The 22,829-nt window shown below is 39.6% G+C and overlaps 1 protein-coding gene across 2 annotated transcripts in view; it reads right to left on the bottom strand.

Annotated features, from left to right (window-relative positions):
* Positions 1-338: 338 nt before the first annotated feature.
* Prdm5 (PR domain containing 5) overlaps positions 339-22,829 on the bottom strand; it is a 144,029-nt gene continuing 121,538 nt past the window's right edge. Inside the window, exons 15-16 of one of the 2 annotated variants that reach the window (XM_013022136.1) lie at positions 6,676-6,780; positions 339-663 (exon numbers count right to left, since the gene is read on the bottom strand). In XM_013022136.1, coding sequence (XP_012877590.1) covers positions 499-663; positions 6,676-6,780 — 270 coding nt within the window. In that variant the 3' untranslated portion in view covers positions 339-498. The remainder of the gene's footprint in view (positions 664-6,675; positions 6,781-22,829) is intronic. The other variant, XM_013022137.1, reaches the window with a different exon arrangement.

Below are 22,829 nucleotides of genomic sequence, written 5' to 3'. Positions count from 1 at the left end.
AAAGAGAGAGAAAGAAAGAAGGAAGGAAAAAGAGAAAGAAAGAGAGAAAGAAGGAAAGAGAGAAAGAGAAAAAGAAAGAAAGAGAAAGAGAGAAAGAAAGAAAGGAAGAAAGAAAGAGGGAGAAGGAGGAGGGAGGGAGAAAGGAAGGAAGGAAGGGAGGGAGGGAGGGAGGCAGGGAGGGAGGAAAGAAGGAAAAGAAAAGAAGAGAAAAGAAAAGAGAAGAAAGAGAAAAGAAAAAGAATTGGATGTGGCTCAAGAGCACTAGCCTTGAGCAAAAAAGCTCAGGTACAGTGCCCAGGACTGGCACAGAAACAAACAAAAAACCTTTTAAAATTAATTTGTGTTTATGTGCATATCTATAAAGTCCAAAATAGGTAAATAAGAACTATGAGCTCAGCCAGTGACTTTCAGCAGCTTCTGTTATGTTGATCACCTAAGAAAAATCTGGGATTCCTATTAGGAGCCCCTGTGAATGGTTTAATTGCGTTCCGGGTGCCATCAGCTGTCAGCTATGCTGTGGATATTGTCCATATGCACCTTGAGGTAGTCATTCCTGGTAAACTTCTTATGGCAAAACTGGCATTCTGCCAGGGGACGGTTGGGATTATGAGTCATCTTGTGTCGGATCAACATTTTCTTCAGGCTGAAAGCCAAGTCACAAACCTAGAAAAGACCCAAATATACCAACCACATTATACTGAAGAACCTCAGGTACACCAAAGTATTTATTATTTATACCACATACTTTATAAAAATCCCTTCTCAAGTATGCATTAACATATTCCAAACTGTTCTTGGAACAGTGGAATTTCACACCAGGTTAAAAAAATACAGTTGCAAGTGTTATTTTCCCCTCCCTCCACCTGCACACTTAAACAGCCCTTGAGAAATGACTCCGTTGTAACACACCTTTCTTATCTCAAGAAGGTATATTTTACCTCTAAAGCAAAATACCTTCTAGACTAGAGACATTTCTCCTTTTGGCATAAATAACACAAGACCTTTCTCACCAGTCATCCTTCCCATTCAGGATTCCACTTGTGATGCCACTGGCTAATACTGCTTCAAGCAACACGTGCACATTTATTACCCACTAGCCCATCCTATTCCGTGTGTGTGTGTGGCTGTGTGTGTGTGTGTGGCTGTGTGTGTGTGTGTGTGTGTGTAGTTTGATTAAAGACTGGAACAAGTTTACTTCACATAAGCTCTGACATAATGATACCTGGCTCAGTCTACACTAAACCGCTTCATAATTAAAACTGTATAAATGAAAAAGGAGCATGTAAGGTATAGTTAAACTATTAAAGGAAATGAAATCAAATTCAAAGTTTGATGTTACAAAACATTCCATTCATATGAATTGCTTATAAAATAAGACATACTTCAATGATGTGAAAACACTATGAAAAGCATAATGGATATAATGAGGAAGGAAAATGGCTTTGCAAAAGTACTCTGAAAAATTATGTTCATTAAGTCAGGTTTAGAGACACAAAGGAACCATGTTTTCTCTCAGATATGGAAGTCAGATATAAATTATAAGCATATGAATACATACAGAAGATCATATGCAGATATATACAATCTCACTGAACTATGGTATACACAGGAGAAGATTCCAATGGTGTAACTTTTTTGAACAACTAGGTCATAGTTGAACAAAAAGAATACAGACAGTGGAACATGTGTTGTCTAGGATGGGGTGACATTAAGAGGAGGGGGCAGAGTGATGGAGAGGAAGGACGGATGAATAAGTCATAATATTCAATGTACATATGTAAAAATGGAACCAGGTGCTGGGCACCGGTGGCTCACATTTATAATCACAGCTACTCAGGAAGCTGAGATCTGAGGGTTGTGTTTGAAGCTAGCCGGTGAGACTCTTATCTCCAATTAATCATAGAAAATCATAGAAGTGGCGCTAGGGCTGAAGTAGGAGAATATTAGCCTTAAGCAAAAGGAGCCCAGGGATAATACCCAGGCCCAGAGTTCAAGCCTCAGGACTGATGGGGGAGAAAAATGGAACCAGATGATTTGAGGGGATGTGTGGGAGAGATGGGAGAATGGCATTGGGGTGACATTGACCAAGATGCACAGTACTCACCTACTGCCATGCTGAATTGAAACCCCTTTGTACAATACTTAAACAGCATGTAACTCATTAACATTGTATAAAGGTTATGTGTATACGCATACACATGGACAAAATGATACATTCATGTATAAATATACAACACATGTTCATTCTTATACACATGTGTATTATGTGTTCATATGTGAACATATGAATATGTGTGCATATATAATTTATATGTAAGTGTGTGTATATACTGCATATCAAATATATTATATATGAAATAAATAAGAAAGCTTCTGTGGGGAGTTTCACTTCTTGGGCAAATGGAGAAAGAAGGAAAGAAGGAAGGAAGGAAGGAAGGAAGGAAGGAAGGAAGGAAGGAAGGAAGGAAGGAAGGGAAGGAAGGAAAGAAGGAAGGAAGGAAGGAAGGAAGAAAGGAAGGAAGGGAGGGAGGGAGGGAGGAAGGGAGGGAGGGAGGCCAATCTTATAAGCAATATAAATACTCTCCCAAATGATGAAAATTTAAAGAAATTAAAGAGGGTATCAATGAAAAGTATTTTTAAGTGAAATAAATGGAGAATCATTTTTCTGCTTTAATACTCATATTCATAAAGAAGATTTTTTTAAAATACCTTACTTTTTTTTTGTTTTTTTGTTGGTTGTGGGGCTTGAACTCTGGGCCTAGGCACTGTCCCTCAGCTCCTCAGCTCACGGCTAGTGCTCTACCACTTGAGCCACAGTGCGACTTCTGGTTTTCTGGTAGTTATTTGAAGATAGGAGTCTCAATGACTTTCCTGCCCTGGCTGGCTTTGAACCACGATTCTCAGATCTCAGCCTCCTAAGTAGCTAGGATTACAGGCGTGAGCCACTGGTACCTAGCCTGCATGTTCTATTTCTTTGTCTCCTTCTTAAGCCCAATGTCAAAGTGAATTTCTGACTAACTTTTTCACTGGCTTCCAGTGGACACTAGGCTCACAGATAATTTCTTCCAATTGCTGAAAGACCTCCAGGATTCCCTCTTTCATAATACCCTGCAGCCTCCTTCCCTTGCAGAGCTCCAGCTCCTCCTACCTTCTGCTGCCATCCATATCGCTCCTTCTCCTGAAATGTTCCCTCCACACAGATCACTCCCACCCACATTTAAGGTCACTTAGTCTTTTCTGAATACTCTTATAGGATAATATCTTTCCTCTTTCTCATTCTAGTATGTTTTAAAATCATACTGTAACTCATCATTTATTTAATTGTATAATCCACAAGACCATAGATTTTGAGATCTTGTTTGCTACCCTGGTGTCTAGCACAATATTTGAACAATTCCCACATGCTAGCTCACTTTATCCTCACTACCACTCTTTAAAACAGGTCTGAGTTTTATTTCTCCCCATTTTGAAACAGAGACAGGGAAGCTTAACCAAACTTCCCAAGTTCATCGAACTTGGTCGTTGTTTCCAGAATTTAAATCCAGACAGTCTGGGCTCAGAGTCTACATTACCTCCCAAGGGCCAACAGTTAGCTAAAGCTCTTAACTTCAACCAGAGATGGGAACGGACTCTACATTTCCCATTTGTCTGGCTGACACCATTAAAAAAAATGACATTGAGAATATAAAGAGGGTTCCTAGACAGTTCAGCTCACCAGATTACAGGAGGAATAGCAAGTAAAGTCTGTTTCCGGAGTCCCAGGGGAAAAATCACAGCAGCAGCAAGCAGAAGAAAGTGGGAAGGAAGTTGAGCAAGATGCTGGAATCCTTGACAATGGCTGTGAGCTAAGGAAGGCCCAGAAGCTCCACACAGGAGACGCAATGTGAGCAATCCAATGGACTGCTGAATGAGAGCCAGACTGGGGATTCAATGTCCACTGAGTACCTGCTGTCACACTTGTGAAACGCACTACCTAGACAGTGAAAGCTTTGTGTTCAAGAGCTTAAGTGTAGTCATTAAAGGATTCCCAATGATGCTCTGTATACATCAGCCAACTCTACAGATTTTTACAGTTACTTTAAAATAGAGGACAAGAAAGTGTTCACATAGCACAGTGGTGATATTCCCATTTCTTTCCTTCCACTTTTGAGTCTCATCTGAACCTTTACTCTATTTCTAGTTATATTGATTTGTGCACCAAACAACGAGAAATCTTTATTCTTATAATTACACTAGGCTAGAAATGTAAATGGATTTTATTTTGTAATAAAGTGAAACAGCTATTAATAGAAAAGACCTTGAGAAATAGAAATTCAAATTTTCTATAAACATCTTCAAATAACAAAGAGCATTATTATTATTCTAAGCCAGCAGAGAGGTGGACATGAAGTAACACAGTGGTTCATTCATTCATTCCTTCAAATGGCCACTAAGGCTTGAAGACTGAGCAAGAAATAGTGGAAACAAATTCCTTTTGTCATGTTGCTTAATAGATGAACGTTAGCACAGATAAACATCTGGGGTAGATATAAATCCCATAAAGAAGAATAAGCTGGGATATGAGCTAAGGTGATAAAGATACAGGAGAAATTAATTTGGACAGACACTTGAAGAGAAGTTCAGGAGCAGGCCATAAAGACATGCAGGGAGTGATGTGAAAGTAGAGGGAACAACAAATACAAAGACCCGGATGTAGGGCATGCTCGGTGTGTGCAAAGGACATAAACAGGCCACATCACTAGAGAGCAAGGGTCATGTCAGAAAGCTTAGGACATGAGGCTGCTGAGTGCAGCACACACAGGGTCCTTAGAGCCCGGAAAGCTTTGGTTTCCAACCTAAATGAGACTCCAGTTATTGGAGGATTTGTATAAATGAATATTATTCATATATATCATATAGAAAATCTATCATCTATCTATCTTCTATTTAAAATCTTTCATCTATCTATCTATCTATCTATCTATCCATCTATCATCATCATCATCATCATCATCATCATTCATCTATGTTAGTTCTAGGAGGCAAGTTTAGGACAGTGTTAGAGAAAAATCTGAAAATGACAGATAAGCTAAACAGATTATTCTAGAAAAAAATCAGCATCAGGACATATAGTCAACTTATTTGGCAACTGTGTTTACTACTGGGGTTGGATGTTGTGTGAAAATAACTATGGTGCTTTAGGGATGTTCAGATGATTGAGAAATCAATTGGAAGAAACTCTAAGATATGACATATTCAAAGGTTAATTCAACATGGAGCAAACTTACGAGAAAGAGCTAAACTGGGAAAATTGTTGAAAAAAAAAACAAGAGAAGGGCTAATGTTTTTCCTTTGGTTGTACTAGGATTTGAATTCAGGGCTTCACATTTGCTCCACTGGTGTTCTAACACCCAAGTCACACCTTTTAGCCCTATTTTTTGCTGCTTATGTCTCTATTTTTCTGAAGAAATATTTTACAAAAATATTCAACACACAGATACCAGTTGGGTTGAATGTGAAGGTAACATTCATACATCACTAACACGTAAGTTCAGGCACCCAACAGATGTACAATTAAATCATTTAATGAGCCTTTATAAACGTGCCACAAGTTAAACCAATTGAAACGAAGCTAGAGCTAGAGCTACAGTCCAGAATAAGGTGCCGTGTGCACACATTTCCTTCTCTACCAGTTGTTCTTTCCTTACAGGAGTGCACTGTGAATAAAAGCACTCTTCTGAGTAGACCCACTGGGAATGTTTCATTGTCTTAACTTTACCAGTGAAGTTTCACAGAAGGAAAAGAAGGCATCTTGTGTTTGTGTTTCCTCCATGGGGACAGTGTACAGGATAGTTTATCCACAGGAAAATGCCTAGGGAACCAAGTTCTCAAGTTTCTCTCAGTTTTTACAGAGAATCAGTCTGCTGTGCTATTTCACATATTACTGCTTTAATGCTTCTTCTTCCTCCTCTACATTAATACTTTTTGATATGTAGGTGTCAAAAGTAAGTATTCTCATGCTTTGCCTAGCACTTGTGACAACTCTGTCATGAGCAAACTCTGGTAGAAGAATTGGTTAAGAAACTATGTTTCTCCCTAAATGAATCAATGCTCAGATTACATTTATGTACAACAGTGGTATTTATCCTTTCAAAAATAATGTAAACAAAAATGTCAAATGAGTCTGCTTCAATTCACTTGTTATAAGCAGAAAATTACATTCTTATTTAACACAAAGAAGTTTACACATATATTAGAAATATACTGAATCTAACAAAATAATAACTGTAACTAGCCAAATCTTTGGTTCAAATGTCATTAGCCTGTCCAAGACTTGGGCAGACACATGAAAGCTGATTCAATGCATCGTAAATTTACCCTAGTGGAGAACAAGTTCATGGCATTGCCACAAGTGTCAGCTGGTCTTAAAGAAAGTCAAAGTTTATTTCCTGCTAGAAAACCACAGTGAGTAAAAGAGCTACAATGTGATGTTATGAATTATGCAATAAAAAACTATAAACAGCACGGATTTTAACAGGCAATGATTGTAGAGGATACAAACTAAACACCCAGATGCACTTGTGCACGCATACCCCTTCTCCCCCACACTCACATATACACCAAGTACCCTATACATGTGGGCACCCTTTCTGCTATTGGAAGACACCAGGCAAAGAAAAGAGAATGGAAACTCACGTCACACTGGAAGGGCTTTTCTCCAGTGTGTGTCCTCTTGTGCTCATCCAGGCCCCGCTTCTGGCTGAAGGCCTTGCTGCAGTCAGAACACTTGTACGGCTTCTCCTGCAGGCAATGAGAGAGACCAGGAAGACCTTAGTGAAGGATGATCAGTCCTCCCTGGGGAGGAGAGCACTGGGGTGGACAGCAGGTGAACTGAGGCCTCGGAAAAGCTGTAGCAAAGTCACAGAGGGGGATTGTGGCTATTGCAAAATGTCAAGATAAAGCAATAATCACCTTCTCATGGACATGGAAAGCTCCTGGTTGATGGTACTTGCTAATGACAACATAAGACCAAGCTGTACTTCATTAGTGGTGTCAAAGTTGGTCTTTGGTTGGGTGCTATTTAGCCAAACTTTCAGTTATTTCCTTTGGCCTAGGATTGCTATAAAAATTTACTGGGATAATAAGGGTGTCACTAGCTGAGGAAGCAGAGAATCCCTGAGTTTGATTGTGCAAGTAATTTACCATTTCATAGGAATTTGGGGGCTAAACTAAAATTTCAAGAGAAGATTGGGTAAAAGTTTCAAAATCTAAAGCTTGATTTTAGTTGATGTACTGTCATTTTCATGACCCCCTATCCTGGTTAAATGCTCTTTCAAAAAAATCTAAATTAATTAATTTCTTTTATTTTTCTGATCCTGGGGCTTGAACTTTGGGCCTGGGTGCTATCCTTAAGCTCCTTTTCCTTAAGGCTAGCCAGCAATCTGCTACTTGACCCACAGCACCACTTACAGCATTTTTTGTGAGGTAAGAGTCTCATAGATATTCATGTGTAGGCTGGCTTTGAACCACAATCCTCAGAGCTCAACCTCTTGAGAGTCTAAGATTACAGGTGTGAGCCACCAGTACCCTACCCAAAATTAAGTTTTAAAATGAGGAATTCTTAAGGAAAAGATAGATGGCAAAAGGAAGAGAAGATGTGTCCAAATTTCCTTAGTTATAAATGGTCACTGGAAACTAACATCTTAGCCTGTAATGATTTGTGAATTAAATTAAGTAATAAATAAACACACAAATTAAGTAGGTCCAATTCACATGAATGGCAAGTTAGTACTGAGTGTAACAGTAGGATGATTTTTTGGAGTTAAGGAAACTGCAATGAGAACTTTTTTCCTTTTTCAAAATATACCTTGGAAGTATTATTACAATCACTGATTTGGAATGAGGTTTTACAAAAATTTGCTTCAAATTTCCTCTTATGTTAACATATTGTATTTACACCTGGTATTAAAAAACTAGCTTCTCTTTGCAGACCAACAACACTATGTAAGCAGTAAGACAGATTTACATGTGCCCACCAGCTACCTGAAGGGAGTAAACATTCCTAGTACAGGTGATATGTGGCCACCTTGGTCTTCCTCATGAAGCACATTTCCAGCTCTGGAGGGATAGGACAGACAGCCCACTCTAATGATTGGTTCATTATTCCCTGCCTTTCTTTGTAGTTTCACTAGATGTGGATGACAAGTTCCTAAGCAAAATAAGAGTATTAGTCTGTCTTTTAAGTATGGAAAAAAGTTGGATGCTGGTGGCTCATACCTGTAATTCAGCTATTCAGAGATCTGAGGATCTGAGGATCCTGTTTTAAAGCCAACTTGGGCAAAAAAGTCCCTGTGAGACTTATTTCCAATTAACCACTCAAAAACCGGAAGTGAAGCTGTGGCTCAAAGGGGTATAGTGCTAGCCTTGAGTAAAACAGCGCAGGGACAGTGCGTAGGCCGTTGAGTTCAAGACCCATAACTGACGATGAAAAAAAAGAGGGGTGAGCAGATTGATGAGCTTGAAGCCATGGCAGGGTACACCTTGAAGCCAGGGAAGGGCATAATGGTCAGTGACCTAAATGGAAGGTAGTAGATGAAAAAAAACTGGGAGACTATGAGGGAAGAGGTGACAGTGTTCAAGAAGAAATGGACTCAATACCTGATGTATGAAACTGCAACCCCTCTGTATAAAACCTTTACAATTAAAAAAAAAAAGGTGGTAGATAGGTCAAGAAGACTGGCTGGAAAATAACTCCACAAAATGTCCCAGCAATCTTGACCCAAATGATCACAGCTAGTGTTAGAGGTAGGAAGGAGCCAGATAAGGATCAGATGGAGAAAATAGGACTATGAGGCAGAGACAAAGAGCTCTTTAGCCAGGAGAGGAAAGAGAGAATTATCAAGGAAAGTATTTTGTGCTATTTATTGTTTTTGTTGGATCTCTAAGGTGAGTCACACAGTCTGAGTTACACTGTCCTGAGGAAAAGAGATGGAAGAGACAGTGCTGAAAATGGTGCAGAGAAAATAGTTCTGGTCTCTAATCTCCCTCCTCAGCACAACGGGGAAACAGTGTCTGCACCCTAAAATCTCACAGGATTGATGAGGGGCTGAGATAATCAGAGTCTGCAGCCTTGCTTTAAAATGCCATTAGGAAGAAACTGAACGTTAATAACTATAAAGTCACTTCTCATCCATTCTGATTATTAATGACCTGAGTCCATTTGTATTATCACTATCATCTGTATTCTAAAAAAATCAAACCACTTGAAGAAGGGAGTATTTACTGGGTGCTGGAGGCTCATGCTTTTAATCCTAGCTACTCAGGAGGCTGAGATCTGAGGATTGTAGTTCAAAGTCAGCCTGGGCAAGAAAGTCCATGGGGCTTTTATCTCCAATTAACCACTGAAATAGCCAGCAGTGAAGCAGTGGCTTAAGTGATAGAGTGCTAGCCTTTAGCAAAAAAGCTCAGAGTGTCCAGGCCCTGGTTTAAGTCCCAGGATTGGCAGCCACACACATACACTCACTCACACATAAAAGTACAGAAAAGAAATATACTGTGCATAATTTTGTGTTTTAAGAAAACACTTCACTTTTGCTCCATGTTACATTATCTTTACAAACTTCTAATCCTTTTACAACACATGCAGCAACTACTCACTTTTAATGTGACATACAATGTTTCATTCAATGGTTACAACATAATCAACTTTAAACCATTCTCAAGTGATGGGTACCTTACCTTTCATCCTTAAAAATGATCCTACTAGAAAGGTTTTGCAAGTGGAAAATGTGAGGGCAGTTCCCAAGAGCTAACTGTCTTGAAGCAGGAGGTCTCATGTCTAACTCGTATAGGATTGGCCACATATGTCTACAAGTTAATAAAATATTTTCTCACACTGAGATCCTTGGTATTCTTGTAAGCCTATTACTTGGTTTTATAAATTTTGAGAATCTTATTAGGTTTCATGAGTATATACAATTCTACAGCTGTGATTAAGCAATTCCCCAACTTAACATGGTCTAATAAACTTATCTAAAGTGTATTTAACTTGAAAATGTATTTATAGAATAGGTAACTTGTAACCAAAACAAAGATCTCTTATTTCTCTTCCTTCCTTCCTTCCTTCCTCCTTTCCTTCCTTCCTTCCTTCCTTCCTCCTTTCCTTCCTTCCTTCCTTCCTTCCTTCCTTCCTTCCTTCTTTCCTTCCTTCCATTCCTTCCTTCCTCTATCCCTTCCTTTTCCCATACTGAGGTTTCAACTCAGGACCTTTCATTCTCCCTCAGCATATTATGCTCAAAGCTGGTGCTCTATTGCCTGAGCCACATCTCCACTTCTGGCTTTTTGATGGTTAAACAGTTTTTTGGATTTGTCTGCCATGTGGCTGACTTCAAATCATGATCCTCAGATCTCAACACCTTGAGTGGCTAGAATGATAGGCATGAGCCACAAATACTTGGTTTACAAATGTATTTCTTGCACTTCAGAGGGTGGAGGTTGAATGTGTTGCCAACACAGGAGGTTTGTAGTGAAAGCCCTTTGTGGGGTTACAGACTTCTTGTCTCATGAAGCAGAAGGAAAACACTGGTCTGTTTTGCTCCTTATAAAGGTAAGGTAGAGCTGTCATGACCTCATCATGGCCCCAAAACCCTACTTCTTAATACCATCACTTTCAACACATGAAGTTGGAGAAGACATGAACACTCAGCCCACTTTAATACCCAATTATAGAATCATTGTTAATTTTTATAATCAGTACAGTTCAGTTTTACTGGGTTGTTTTTTATGATTTCTTATCATATAATTTCAAGGATAAATTGGTGATAAACTCTGATTTTATTTAATTAGTAACTTCGTTCTCATTTGTTTTGAATGTCTACAAATCCATTTAGATGTATAATATTCTATTCTTTATGTCTCTTAACCGCTTTACATTTCCATATCTTTATGTTGCACTTCAGGCACTAGTGAAAAAGAAACCAAGAATAAAGGGAACTTTAACATTAGTTGATCAGTTCTGTTTAGCTCCTAATTACTTGCTATTTAAAAAGAACATTGAAATATTTAATCCTATTTTAATTTCTTTAAGTTTTGTTTCTTTTTGATTTTCATTTTAATTTTTGTAAGAATTTCTCTTTTACCTGTGTTAATTATGCTTATTTCAAAATATTCCAGACATTTAGATCATTTTCCTTATCAGATAAATCATTATCTTAAGTTCTAAGGAAATCTAGTTCTACTCTGTGATTTCTCCCATCTCCTGCTAAGTTTTCTTATGTGTTTGTGGAATCTGAAATCATGAGCTCACATTGGGTGGTCTTTATCTGTTGAAAATCCTATGACTCCTACATTGAGGGTGCTCATTTGCATTTGCTTCTGCTATCAATCACAGAACACCTGACATCTACTTCTAACCTTAGGGTTTTCTCAACAGGCAAATAGTGGGAATTTAAAAATGCTCCACATCTACCTGAGGAAAGGACTGTTCCACCACCCACTGAGGAAAACTTCCTTGTCAGCAATTTGCTTCAAAGTAGTTAAATAACCCAGCACCAACCTTTGCCACAGGCAGATGCTTTCCATGGCCTACTCTCATGATGAGTCCAGCTTTTGTCAAGAGTGCCTGAGCCTCACAGTAACTCCAGGTAACCCTCTAATCTGAACACACAGCTTGTCTTCCTTCCCACACCACCATAGGAAACCAGCTCTCCCAGTGTCCAAGGCTACCCACACCCAACTGGAGCTCATCACACTGGCTTTCGTCTTCGGTCCTTCAGTCTTCTTTGGTGGATCCATGCAAGGCCAAATTTCAAAGGGCCAAGTGACCAATGGACTGAAACCTCTGATAGTTTGTACTAAAATAAACCTTCCCTCTTTATAAGTACATTGTCTCAGATATTTGTTAAATAACAGAAAACGAACACCACACAAGCAGGCTGAACTTCCAAAGGCCTCAGCCTATGGAAATGATACTCATACATGTCATTTTAACACTGTTTTATTCTAATTTCAGTACTCTTCTCTTTCCCACCTTCCCCTCTATTCTAAGAGTCTTTAATATGAGCATGCGATCTTTTATTTTGGCTGGCTCTGGGGCTTGAACTCTGGCCCTGGGCACCATCCCTGAGCTTCTTTTGCTCAAAGTTAGTGCTCTACCAGTTAGTGCCACTTCCAGATTTTTCTGAGTAATTTATTGGAGATAAAAGTCTCAGGGATTTGTTGTGTTTCTGGGTCTCTATTAAGAAAATTTTGGCCTGTGCTATTCCTTTCTGTTATGTTTTCGGGGTGTCCGCTTTTATTTCAAGGTCTTTAATCCATTTGGAGTTGATTCTGGTACTGGGTGATAAATATGGATCTAGCTTTAGTTTTCTATAGGTGTTTAAACAATTTTGCCTGAACCATTTACAGAAAAGGCTGCCTTTCTTCCATTCTATTTTTTAATCTCCCTAAACACAACAAATTAAAAAAGGTTGGACAAATGGGATTGCATTGAACTGCAGGGCTTCTGCATGGCAAAGGACATAGCAAGCAAAATCGATAGAAAGCCCATGGACTGGGAGAAGATCTTCACTAGCCATACAATGGACAAGGGCCTCATAGCTAAAATATACTTAGAACTCAAAAAATTAAATCCCTCAACAACAAATCCTCAAAGAAACTGCTGCCAGACTAATAAGTGGGCTAAAGACTTAAAGAGAGACTTCTCTGAAGAGGAAATAAGAATGGCCATTAGACACATGAAGAAATGCTCATCTTCTCTAGCCACAAAAGAAATGCAAATCAAGACAACATTGAGATTCCACCTCACCCCAGTTAGAATGGCTATAATTAAGAAATCTAGTAACAACAGATGCTGGAGGGGATGTGGCCAGAAGGGAACCTTACTGCATTGTTGGTGGGAGTATAAACTTGTTCAACCACTTTGGAAAGTAGTATGGAGGTTCCTTAAAAGACTCCACATAGAGCTCCCTATGACCCAGCAATCCCACTATGGGGCATTTACCCAAATGATCACAAACAGGGTCATACCAAAGCTACCAGCACAACCATGTTTATCGCAGCATTATTCACCATGGCTAAGATATGGAACCAACCCAGATGCCCCTCAGTAGATGAATGGATCAAGAAAATGTGGTATATATATACAATGGAATTCTATGCCTCCATTAGCAAGAGTGACATTGCCCCATTTGTTAGGAATGGAAAGACTTGGAAAAAATTATATTAAGTGAAGTAAGCCAAAGAAGCATAGGTCCCATGGTTTCCCTTATTTGCAATAACTATACATGTCTAGGACAAGCAAAAAAGATCAAAAGCTATGTACAGATGCCCATATAAGATGATGTTAAGTGAAATGAACCCCAAGACAGGGACACAATTGTTTTTTTTCTTTCTTGCTATTGTTTTTAACATACTTATAATGCACTATGTGATTCTTTTGTTTCTTTTGCATGCTCTTCCCCCATGGTATAGCCCCTGTTTTCACTGTATCTGATTCCGGTATCCTGCATCTTGTATACACATATTTATCATTTGGGGAGGGGAAGGATATAGCAAAATGCTTAAATATGGATACAGGTTGACCCATTGTAACAATAAGATGTACAGACACTATGTTGAAAATGAACTTTACTATTTGGGGGGAGGGGTGAAGGGGTGGGAGGAGTTGGGAAGGTGCAGGGGGAAGGGATGGTAGGGGTAAAACAAAGGAGGAGGTAACAATGGTCAATAGGAAATGTACTCATTACCCTACTCATGTAACTGTAACCCCTAGTATTTTTACAATAAAAAATATATATGGAAAAAAAGTCTCAGGGACTTTCCTGTCTAGGCTGGGTTCAAAACTTTGATCCTCAGATCTCAGCCTCCTGAGTAGCTAGAATTACAGGCATGAGCCACTGGTGCCCAGCAAGCACGCAATCTTATTCTATAAATTATTACGGAAAGTGCTTCTATAATTTTCATAGCTGGAATGTTATATTATGTTCTACATAATATACATATGCTACATTATATGTACTATGAATAACACCTTTTTGAACTTACTAGCTGGATTTAACTAGAGACAAAATAATTAGGTTCTTGATTAATTCTGTTTCTGAATGATTACATGGTTTAACTGCAAAATAGCTTGTCAATGTCTCTGGGGAATTATTACAAAAGAGAGGCGATCTATTCATCAGTTGAGCTATGTAATCTATCAAAGGCAAAATTCATCATGAGTCTAATCTGTCTAGCTGTAATCAAATAGGATCAGGCAGAATTCATTCAGAAGATAGGATTTATGGGGCTCTGTGGCCTGTACCTTGGAATAATGCTAATAAAAAGTCATTTTTGTGTTGTTAATGGCCTTCTATACCAAAAGAAAAAAGCTTCACAGGTTATAGAGCATTTTTGTGTTTTGCTTTTTGCCAAGATAAACTGAAATAACACGTCTCAATACCACTTAAGAGAGGCTTGTAGAAATAAAAGTTATGTTTTTGATAAATCTACAGGGGCTTCTTTTTAGTTTAGCTAAAGATTGCTCACCAGGAAGCAGTAAAGACTGACCTTACTACACATATGCAAAGAAAAGGAAAGACTATTGAGCATCATTGTATGAAGCTAACCATGAAAAAGTAGACAACCTAAAGGTTTCCATTGGCGGTGTTCATCAAACCACAGGCAAATGGAGACAGAAAATAAAACAAAGGAGCTTCCTCCCCTTTGAAGTCAAAGACCAAGGTCAAAAGTGTTAGAAAATCATAGAATGATGAGTGCTCATTTCGTGATGATAATGGAATATATATACAGAACCCTGAGTTTGCTTCATGGCAGCTTCAATTTAGGAACAAAACAGTAGCTCCTCTGTTGTTATGAGAATGTTCCCAGTACATGCCATGCTATATCTAACTTGATGCCCTAACAAACCTACAGTGTCCACACTCACTGGTATCATTTCCATGAGGGCAACTTGGATATGACATACAATTATTAAGGGCAATCAGATATGGTGGTAGTGAATCACACATTAAAATAAAAAGACCATTTACCCTTCCAAATCCATTTCATTGGACTACCATTTAAAGTACTTTATAGCTAAGAATTCTTACTTACCCTATTAAAGTTCAGAAAAATGATGGCTTTTTGTTGATCATTTCTCATTTAAAAACTTAAAAGAAAAACTTAAGAATTAATAAAGCAGCTGAATTCCAGTGGCTCATATCTATAATCCTAGAACTACTCAGGAGGCTAAGGTCTGAGGATCATGGTTCAAAGTCAAACTGGACAGGAAAGTTTATGAGACTCTTATTTCCAATTAAGCACCAAAGCAGCCAGATGTGGAGCTGTAGAATAAATGGAAGAGCACTAGCCTTGAGCAGAACAAGCTCAAGGACAGTGCCCAGACCCTGAGTTCAAGTCCCAAGGCTGGCACAAAACAAAACAACTGATGACATATGGATGTGCAGTAGATGTCATAAATATGAAATTTCTAAATAAACAAAAATTATGAATGTTTTGCTTGTCCAAGTTGTGGCTTTATTGGATCTTGAAACACAAACTAGAAACTAAGCATACCTGAAACTGACAACTTATAAACTAAAGGAATGCACTCTATTATTAAAGGGTCAAAACTATAACCCTCAAATTCCCTCATCTGCAAAGTGTCTTCTTTTATTTCCACATGGAATATGGAACCTCGAATGTAAGACAGATCACATGCCACCAGCTTAAGGCTCCCGCCAGGCCGCACATAGCAAGTCCATTGTCTTGTCTCTAGACAAGGCCCAGAGCAGCTGAAGCTGTGTACTATGGTCTACAGAAGACTTTCCAACCTGTGCATCCTTGAAATTTAGGACCAGACAATGCTTTGTTGTAGAGGATGGTCCCAGTACCCAGTAGACACCAATAACACACCCTTCCCCACCTCAATCCCCCTTAGAGCAGCTATGACAACCCAAATTATCTCCATACATTGACACAGTCCTCTGTAGGAAGGTGAAATTCCAGGAGCAGTGTGTAGCTGAATAGACAAATACATAAATAGCTTTGGAAGCTATGTGTACTGAAATACGATGTTTCTCACAGTCATTTTCAGTGATGCCGTCATAACATAAGAAACAAATTAATGCAGAAATTAGCATGCACTTGAATATCATAGGTATGTTAAGGTTTTATGATGTCCTAAACATTCCATGCCACGTTTTACTTTTATTATACACCAGAAACACAGAATTTGTGAATGGCCACTGGTTTGTGAGCCACACTTTGAATAGTGCTATCTAGAATAAAAATGTCTTTGCTCATGGAATATCTATAAAAACACAGTCTACAATACATCATATATAGAAGGCTACCTGCCGCCAGAATCATATATAGCATTGTGAATTAAGTCGAATGCTCATGACTCATACTTTTAATACTAGCTTCTCAGGGGGCTCGCCTGGGAAGAAATGTTTTTGAGACTCTTATCGCTAACCACCAAAAAGCCAGAAGTAGAACTTTGGTTCAAATGGTAGAGCACTGGCCTTGAGCAAAAACATCAAGAGAGAACATGAGTAAGGCCCTGAGTTCAAGCTCTAGTACTGGAATGCACATGTGTGTATTTCTGTGTGCATGTGCATGCACACACACAATACATCATTTTGCAAGTAAAAATACAACATATTCATTGAAAAAGCATGAATAAAGTGTCTTACTTGAGAACACAGGAGGATTCACTATTCTGCTGAAATTTTTTTTCTATAATAAGTAAAAGAAGCCCTACTTTGGCTTTATACTAAACATCACCATTCTCCTCTTTCCGATGTCACTTCTATCCTTATCTCCTCAGGGGAAACGCCTTGGATCTGACCTTGTACACATTTACCCTTCTCAGCTGCTCAGAGACAGCTCTGTTCTCTGACAAGCTTAGTATCAACCACAAAACAGCACCCTAATGAGCAGTAGATTCCAAAAACCACCTTTAAAAAAATCTTCCCAGCAAGCTTTGGCTATTTATGGCATCTGGCATCCAGGGTAGCAATACTCTTGTATCATGCGGTAGCTGATGATGGGGCCAGCATGTGCACCTTACACTATGTTTCACATAATAAATAGATCATCTAAGAAAACAAGGGAGCCCCAGACAGCAGCAACCTGCAGTGGTTCCATCAGTGATGAGATTTAGAGACCGGTTTGCCAGTGTGGCCTATCGGTTCCTCCTATACACAGCAAAGTGGACAAGTACACAGCCCAAAGGACAGCAGGCCATACATCTAACAGCATCTCTTCATGGTACTAGTTCTGCAAGTGTATGCATCACAGCTGCGCCCTCTAACAGCAGTCCTGCCCGGGAAAACTTTCACAGATATTTATAGCCTTTTGTGGCTTTTTTTTCACTGTCCTATTTTTAAAGCCGGTGTGATCCTTCAGCAAATCACAAAACATACTCGTGGACCAGTAAATGATGCACCTAAAAGTTGTAATTCTCAAAAGGTAGGAACGATTATTTAAAGCAGGTTTTCAACATAACACATCCATAATTGGTTTTGCATGGTGGCTAATGGAAAACACACTTCCTATAAACTAGGAGAAATGGATTGTGTAATCCACATATAGAAAACTAAAAATAAGAACAGTAAACAAAACCATACACACACACACACACACACACACACACACACACACATATTTGTGGGTTTTTTCATTGTTGTTCAAGAGTTGTACAGTTCAAATAAAAAGAAGGCAGGCACCTGGTCCCTTCTTAGGGATTATTACTTGAATTATTACTTTTCACAGGATCCTGTGTGGAAGTGGAATGACTGTGTAGCCAGAAAATCTTGTAACTTGCATGGACATGATACAGTTTGCCAGAAAGCAAGCAAAGAATCATACATTCTAGCCTTTAAATGTGCTCTGCTGGGGGCTGCATGAATGCAGTTAGAACAGTAAGATATAGCCAGGAACCTGTGGCTGACGCCTATAATTCTAGCTATTCAGGAGGTTGAGAGCTGAGAATCTCCGTTCAAAGCTAGCCCAAGCAAGAAAGTTTGTGAGACTCTCATCTCCAATTAATCACCAAAACAGCTAGAAGCAGAGCTCTGGCTCAAGTGGTAGAGTGCTAGCCTTGGGCAAAAGAAGCTCAGGACAGTGCCTAGTCCCTGAGTTCAAGTCCCAGGACTGGCACAAAAAAGAACAAAGGAAAGAATGAAAGAGAAAGGAGAGGAGGGAGGAGAGATAAAAAAGGAAGGAAGTAGGGAAGGAAGGAAGGAGGAAAAGGAAGGAAGGAGGGAAGGAGGAAAAGGAAGGAGGGAAGGAAGGAGGGAAGGAAGGAAGAAAGGAAGGAAGGAAGGAAGGAAGGAAGGAAGGAAGGAAGGAAGGAAGGAAGGAAGGAAGGAAAGAAGGATGGGAAAAGAAAAAAAAGTCAGGCTATTGCCCACCATTCCTGTGGGCTCCTCTCCCCATGTCTTCATCTCCATGGGTACAACCCCGATTCTTCTGGGGTGCTTACCTCTGCCACTCCCTGGGAGTAAAGGCTACTTCTCAGGCCACACTGAACCTTGGTCTCACTCAGACTTGTCCCTACAAGCTGGGATTACCAGAAGAGACTTAAAGCTACTAAGGTGTGTCACCCACCTCCACCGTGGTGATTCCACAGCTAGGTAGAGTGTGGCCTGGGCTCTGGCATGCTGAGGGAGTCCCTGAGGATTCCAACTTTAGACTTGCTAGAGGTCTAACAAGCCAAGCCAACCATGCTAGTTTCATTGCCTTCACAATGAAGGGTTTGGGCTAGAGCAGGACACAAGGCTGTGTAAAGTCTTTGGGGGATTTGGGAAAAATCTCTTCTACTAATGGAGGCAGATCACTTAAAGAGATGTTACTTCAAGGGAACAATTAGAAATGTGAGTCCCTGGTGACCCAGTTGAGCCAGTGAATTTGCAAACTGCCACACGGCCCTCCATCTGAACTTCTTGGTATATGACTTAATACTTTTGTGTAAGTATGTATTATGTATTTATACATGTATGCATGTATTTTGGCACTACTCCTTGGGCTTGAACTCAGGCACTGTCCCTGAGCTTTTGTGTTCTAGGCTAGTGCTCTACCACTTGAATCACAGATCCATGGCCAGACTTTTGGTGGTTAAGCGTCTCAAAGACTTTCCTACCTGGACTGCCTTCAGACCATAATCCTCAGATCTCAGCCTCCAGAATAGCTAGGATTCCATGTATGAGCCACTGGTGCCCAGCTTATCCTTATCTTTTAATGCGTTTTTCATGAGCAGAGACTGCCTGAGCATATCACTCAGACAATGAAAAAAAGCTCCAAATCCAGGACTGTTACAAGTGATTACCCACTTGTGAAAAGACCCTAGCTATGTTACTATAAATGACATATACCAACAGAATTATGTGTTGTGTTTAAGGAAAAAAGTATTGATAATACATAGTTTAAGAACTCCCAAGACAGGAGCGATCACTATTGTGGACTGCAACACTTTCCCATACCCATGAGGCACCTGACAAAGGCAGGTGAAAATGCATTTGGTCATGTGAATTCTGAGAACAATGTGGGCTGTGCCTAGTAAAGAATGCCTTTAGTCTGAAGCAAGAAGTGGCAGGAAGTACTGAAATGCCAACAGAGGAATTATTTTTCTGCACAATTTCCAATTGTAGTTTATTTTGCAAATCTTACCGAATACTAACAATACAAATAGGAGAACTTTATCATAAGGAAAACGTTACACTCACCACTTGAAAAGTTATGAAAGCAACTTTTAGTATAAGCTATTATGAAAATATAAGGGAGGAAAGATAAAAGGAATATAAGGTAAATAAATATGATAAAAATATAGTATGGAAAGGATTAAAACCATATATATATAAATATACACATGTAAGTTGTTCCCAAAACAAAACTCATAGACACATCCAGTCCTTAAAAATGAATGACAGGAATGTAAAATGGGTTGTTTGGAAGTGGAGACTGGAGAGGCGGCAGAGTGAAGGAAGAAGGTAGAGGAAAGTGAATATGGCCAAAATACTTCATACACAATCATGAATATAACAAGGAAACCTGCTGAAATTATTTTTAGAAGTGAAGGCAAGGCAAATTGAATAGGAGTAGTCAAGGAGGTGAATATAATGGGGTATACAATACACATAGAAATAGCACAGTGAAACCCCTTGTAAAGGAATTTATGTAATAAGAAAGTTAAAAGTAAAGGTTGAGTTGCAAATAATTATGGAAGCCAACTATGAAAATCATGACACTGATTGTTGTGAAGGTGCGGGTTGCTGATGCTACCACTCCGTTCTTTTGTCTTCCATGTTTCTCTTTGTTTTTATTTTAAAATTTTTGCTGTCCAAAATCAGTCTTACACATTCCAGATAGCTTTTTAAAAATAATTTTTTTCCAAAATATTAATTTACTAATAGGGCCTCTCCAAACAAAGTTGTAATTTGATACAGTTCATTCAAGCTCAGAAAGAAAAATATTAACTACTTCCTCTTAAAAAAAGGTCATTTCAAACTTATACACCAATTCACCTATGTGTTCCATGCTCTCTTTAGAAAAGATCTGACAGCAAGCAGACAATTCCCATGAGAGTTAACCAATTAATAGTCTCTGTGGAGCTGGCTAGGCATAAGTGGCTCACAACTGTAATCCTAGCTATGCAGAAAGCTGAGTTATAAGGATTGTGGTTTGAAGCCAGCCTGGGCAAGAAAGTCCATGAGACTGTTAACTCCATCTAGTCAGTAAAAAACCAGAAGTGAATCTATAACTCAAGTGGTAGAGTGCTAGCCTTGAGCAAAAAAAAGGTCAGGGACAATACCCCAAACCTGAGTTTAATCCCTAGGACATGCACACACACACACACACACACACACACACACACACACACAAAGGCCCCACTGAGTACTGAGTGTTGTACTGTGGCCTTTATGCTCAAGAAGAAGGCAACAGATGTGCAAAGAGAAGACCAAGAAGATTAGGGAGACAGACTTAAAGTGACTATCTACCCACAGACAGCTTCTGCTACTACATAGATTAAATATGACAGACAGAATGTACATTGATAACTTTGGAGACATGCCATTTGCATACATAGAATGATAGAAGATGAGATTCCAACAGAGTCACAACTTCTACATTTCAGAGGAATATCTAGCCAGCCCACAGAGAACTGAATTAATTCAATTTCCTACTTCCCACACAATGAGCGTGCCTCTGACATAAATGATGGAGGCAAGTGTAATCCATCTTTGAATAAAACCGTAAAGTTTCTGCAGAGGTCTGGAGGAGAAAGGAAAAAGGGCTATCAAATTCTCAAGGAGTAACATAGTTATCCTGTTACACAACTTAGAAAACAAGAGGAACACCACAGAAAGGCACTATCTCACATGCAGCTAATTCATCCAAAGCCAGCCAGCCTTGCGCTGCAGCCAAGGCATGTCAACGGGTGAAATAAAACCATCAAGGGGCAGGCAGAAGTCAGGGGAAATCGCATCAGTTTAAATTATATGTCTGAGTCAACAGGCCACATCAATGGCAGGGAGCTAGTAGCATACACCTGTTTCTCTCAGACCTCAAACATGCTGGGAAAAAACAGCCTGTCTATTTTCACAGGTGAGGGTTACAGGGCTGTCCTGGCAGAGATGTGGCTAGATCTGAAGTTGTTACAAAGTTATAAAATGCTCCAAAGAGCAGAGTCTAAGAAGTAAAAGAACAAGAAAGAAAGCCAACACAAAAGGGTTATTTCAATTAATAAGAGAATCTGTACTTTCCAAATCTGAATTTCACATGTTTTAAACTTCCAAAGGCAACTGCAGAACAGGTTGTTTTTGTTTGTTTGTTTGTTCGTTACCATTCAGTCCTGGGTTTGAAATCAGGGATCTGTTCCTCAGCTTTTGTTCTCAAGGATAGTGCTCTAACACTTGAGCCACAGCTCTATTTCTGGCTTTTTAGTATTTAATTGGAGATAAGAGTTTTAAGGACTTTGCTGTAGAAGCTGGCTTTGAACCTTGGTCCTCAGAACTCAGCCTTGAGTAGCTAGGATTACAGGCCTGATTGGTGTACTGGTGCCAGCTGCAAAACACTTTAAGATTCAGATAAGTATCTTCACTCTTCCTATCCTTTTTGTCTGCTATAGTTTTCATTTTTGCTTGTTTTTCTTCCCTCCTTTCATGGATGGCTGAGTGTTTTGTGAAAACTATGTCGTCTCTAGTGATACTACACACAATCAGGCAGACAGGTGTAGACTTCCAACCTCTACAAAACACCATTTTTATTTGCAAAGTACAATGGCCTACCATCATCAAGGACAGCCATTCCCTTCCTTACAGCTAGTTCTTAGTTGGCTGGGCTCTGTGTGCTGTTAAGAAGGAACCTCTCATTAACTTCTTTTCAAGAACTATGACGGGTGTGACCAACCATCCCTATTTCCCTAGGCCTAGCCTAGGGAAGGTAGCTCAGGGTCCTACATTCTGCAGAATACTCCAGTTTGGAACAAATGAGGCGGGGTGGGGTCATGATTCCAGAAAGATAACTTCAAGCCAGCCTCTGCATGAAAGAGCAGCCTGTGAAGTCAGAAATGGTAGTCTGTGGTGACAGCCTGCTTAGATACCATCGAGGGGTTGTATGCATCGTCGCTGTACAGTCATCAGCTGTCACTTGGTAGGGCAATGTCCTGAACAGATCAGCTTGCACAATCCCCCCACCCTCCCCATTCCTATGTCTCCTGGGTAAAAAGAGTCACAATCTATAATCCTACTGGCAGAAGGAACTCTTTTTTTTTTTTTTTTGGGTCCGGTCGTGGGGCCTGAACTCTGGGCCTGGGTGCTGTCCCTCAGCTCTTCAGCTCAAGGCTAGCACTCTACCACTTGAGCCAC

The sequence above is a fragment of the Dipodomys ordii genome, unplaced genomic scaffold, assembly GCF_000151885.1.
Source record: "Dipodomys ordii isolate 6190 unplaced genomic scaffold, Dord_2.0 Scaffold60, whole genome shotgun sequence".
In the NCBI taxonomy this organism is placed as follows: Eukaryota; Metazoa; Chordata; class Mammalia; order Rodentia; family Heteromyidae; genus Dipodomys; species Dipodomys ordii.
Note: the sequence above shows the minus strand (reverse complement) of the source record. Positions and strands in the feature narration are given on the sequence as shown.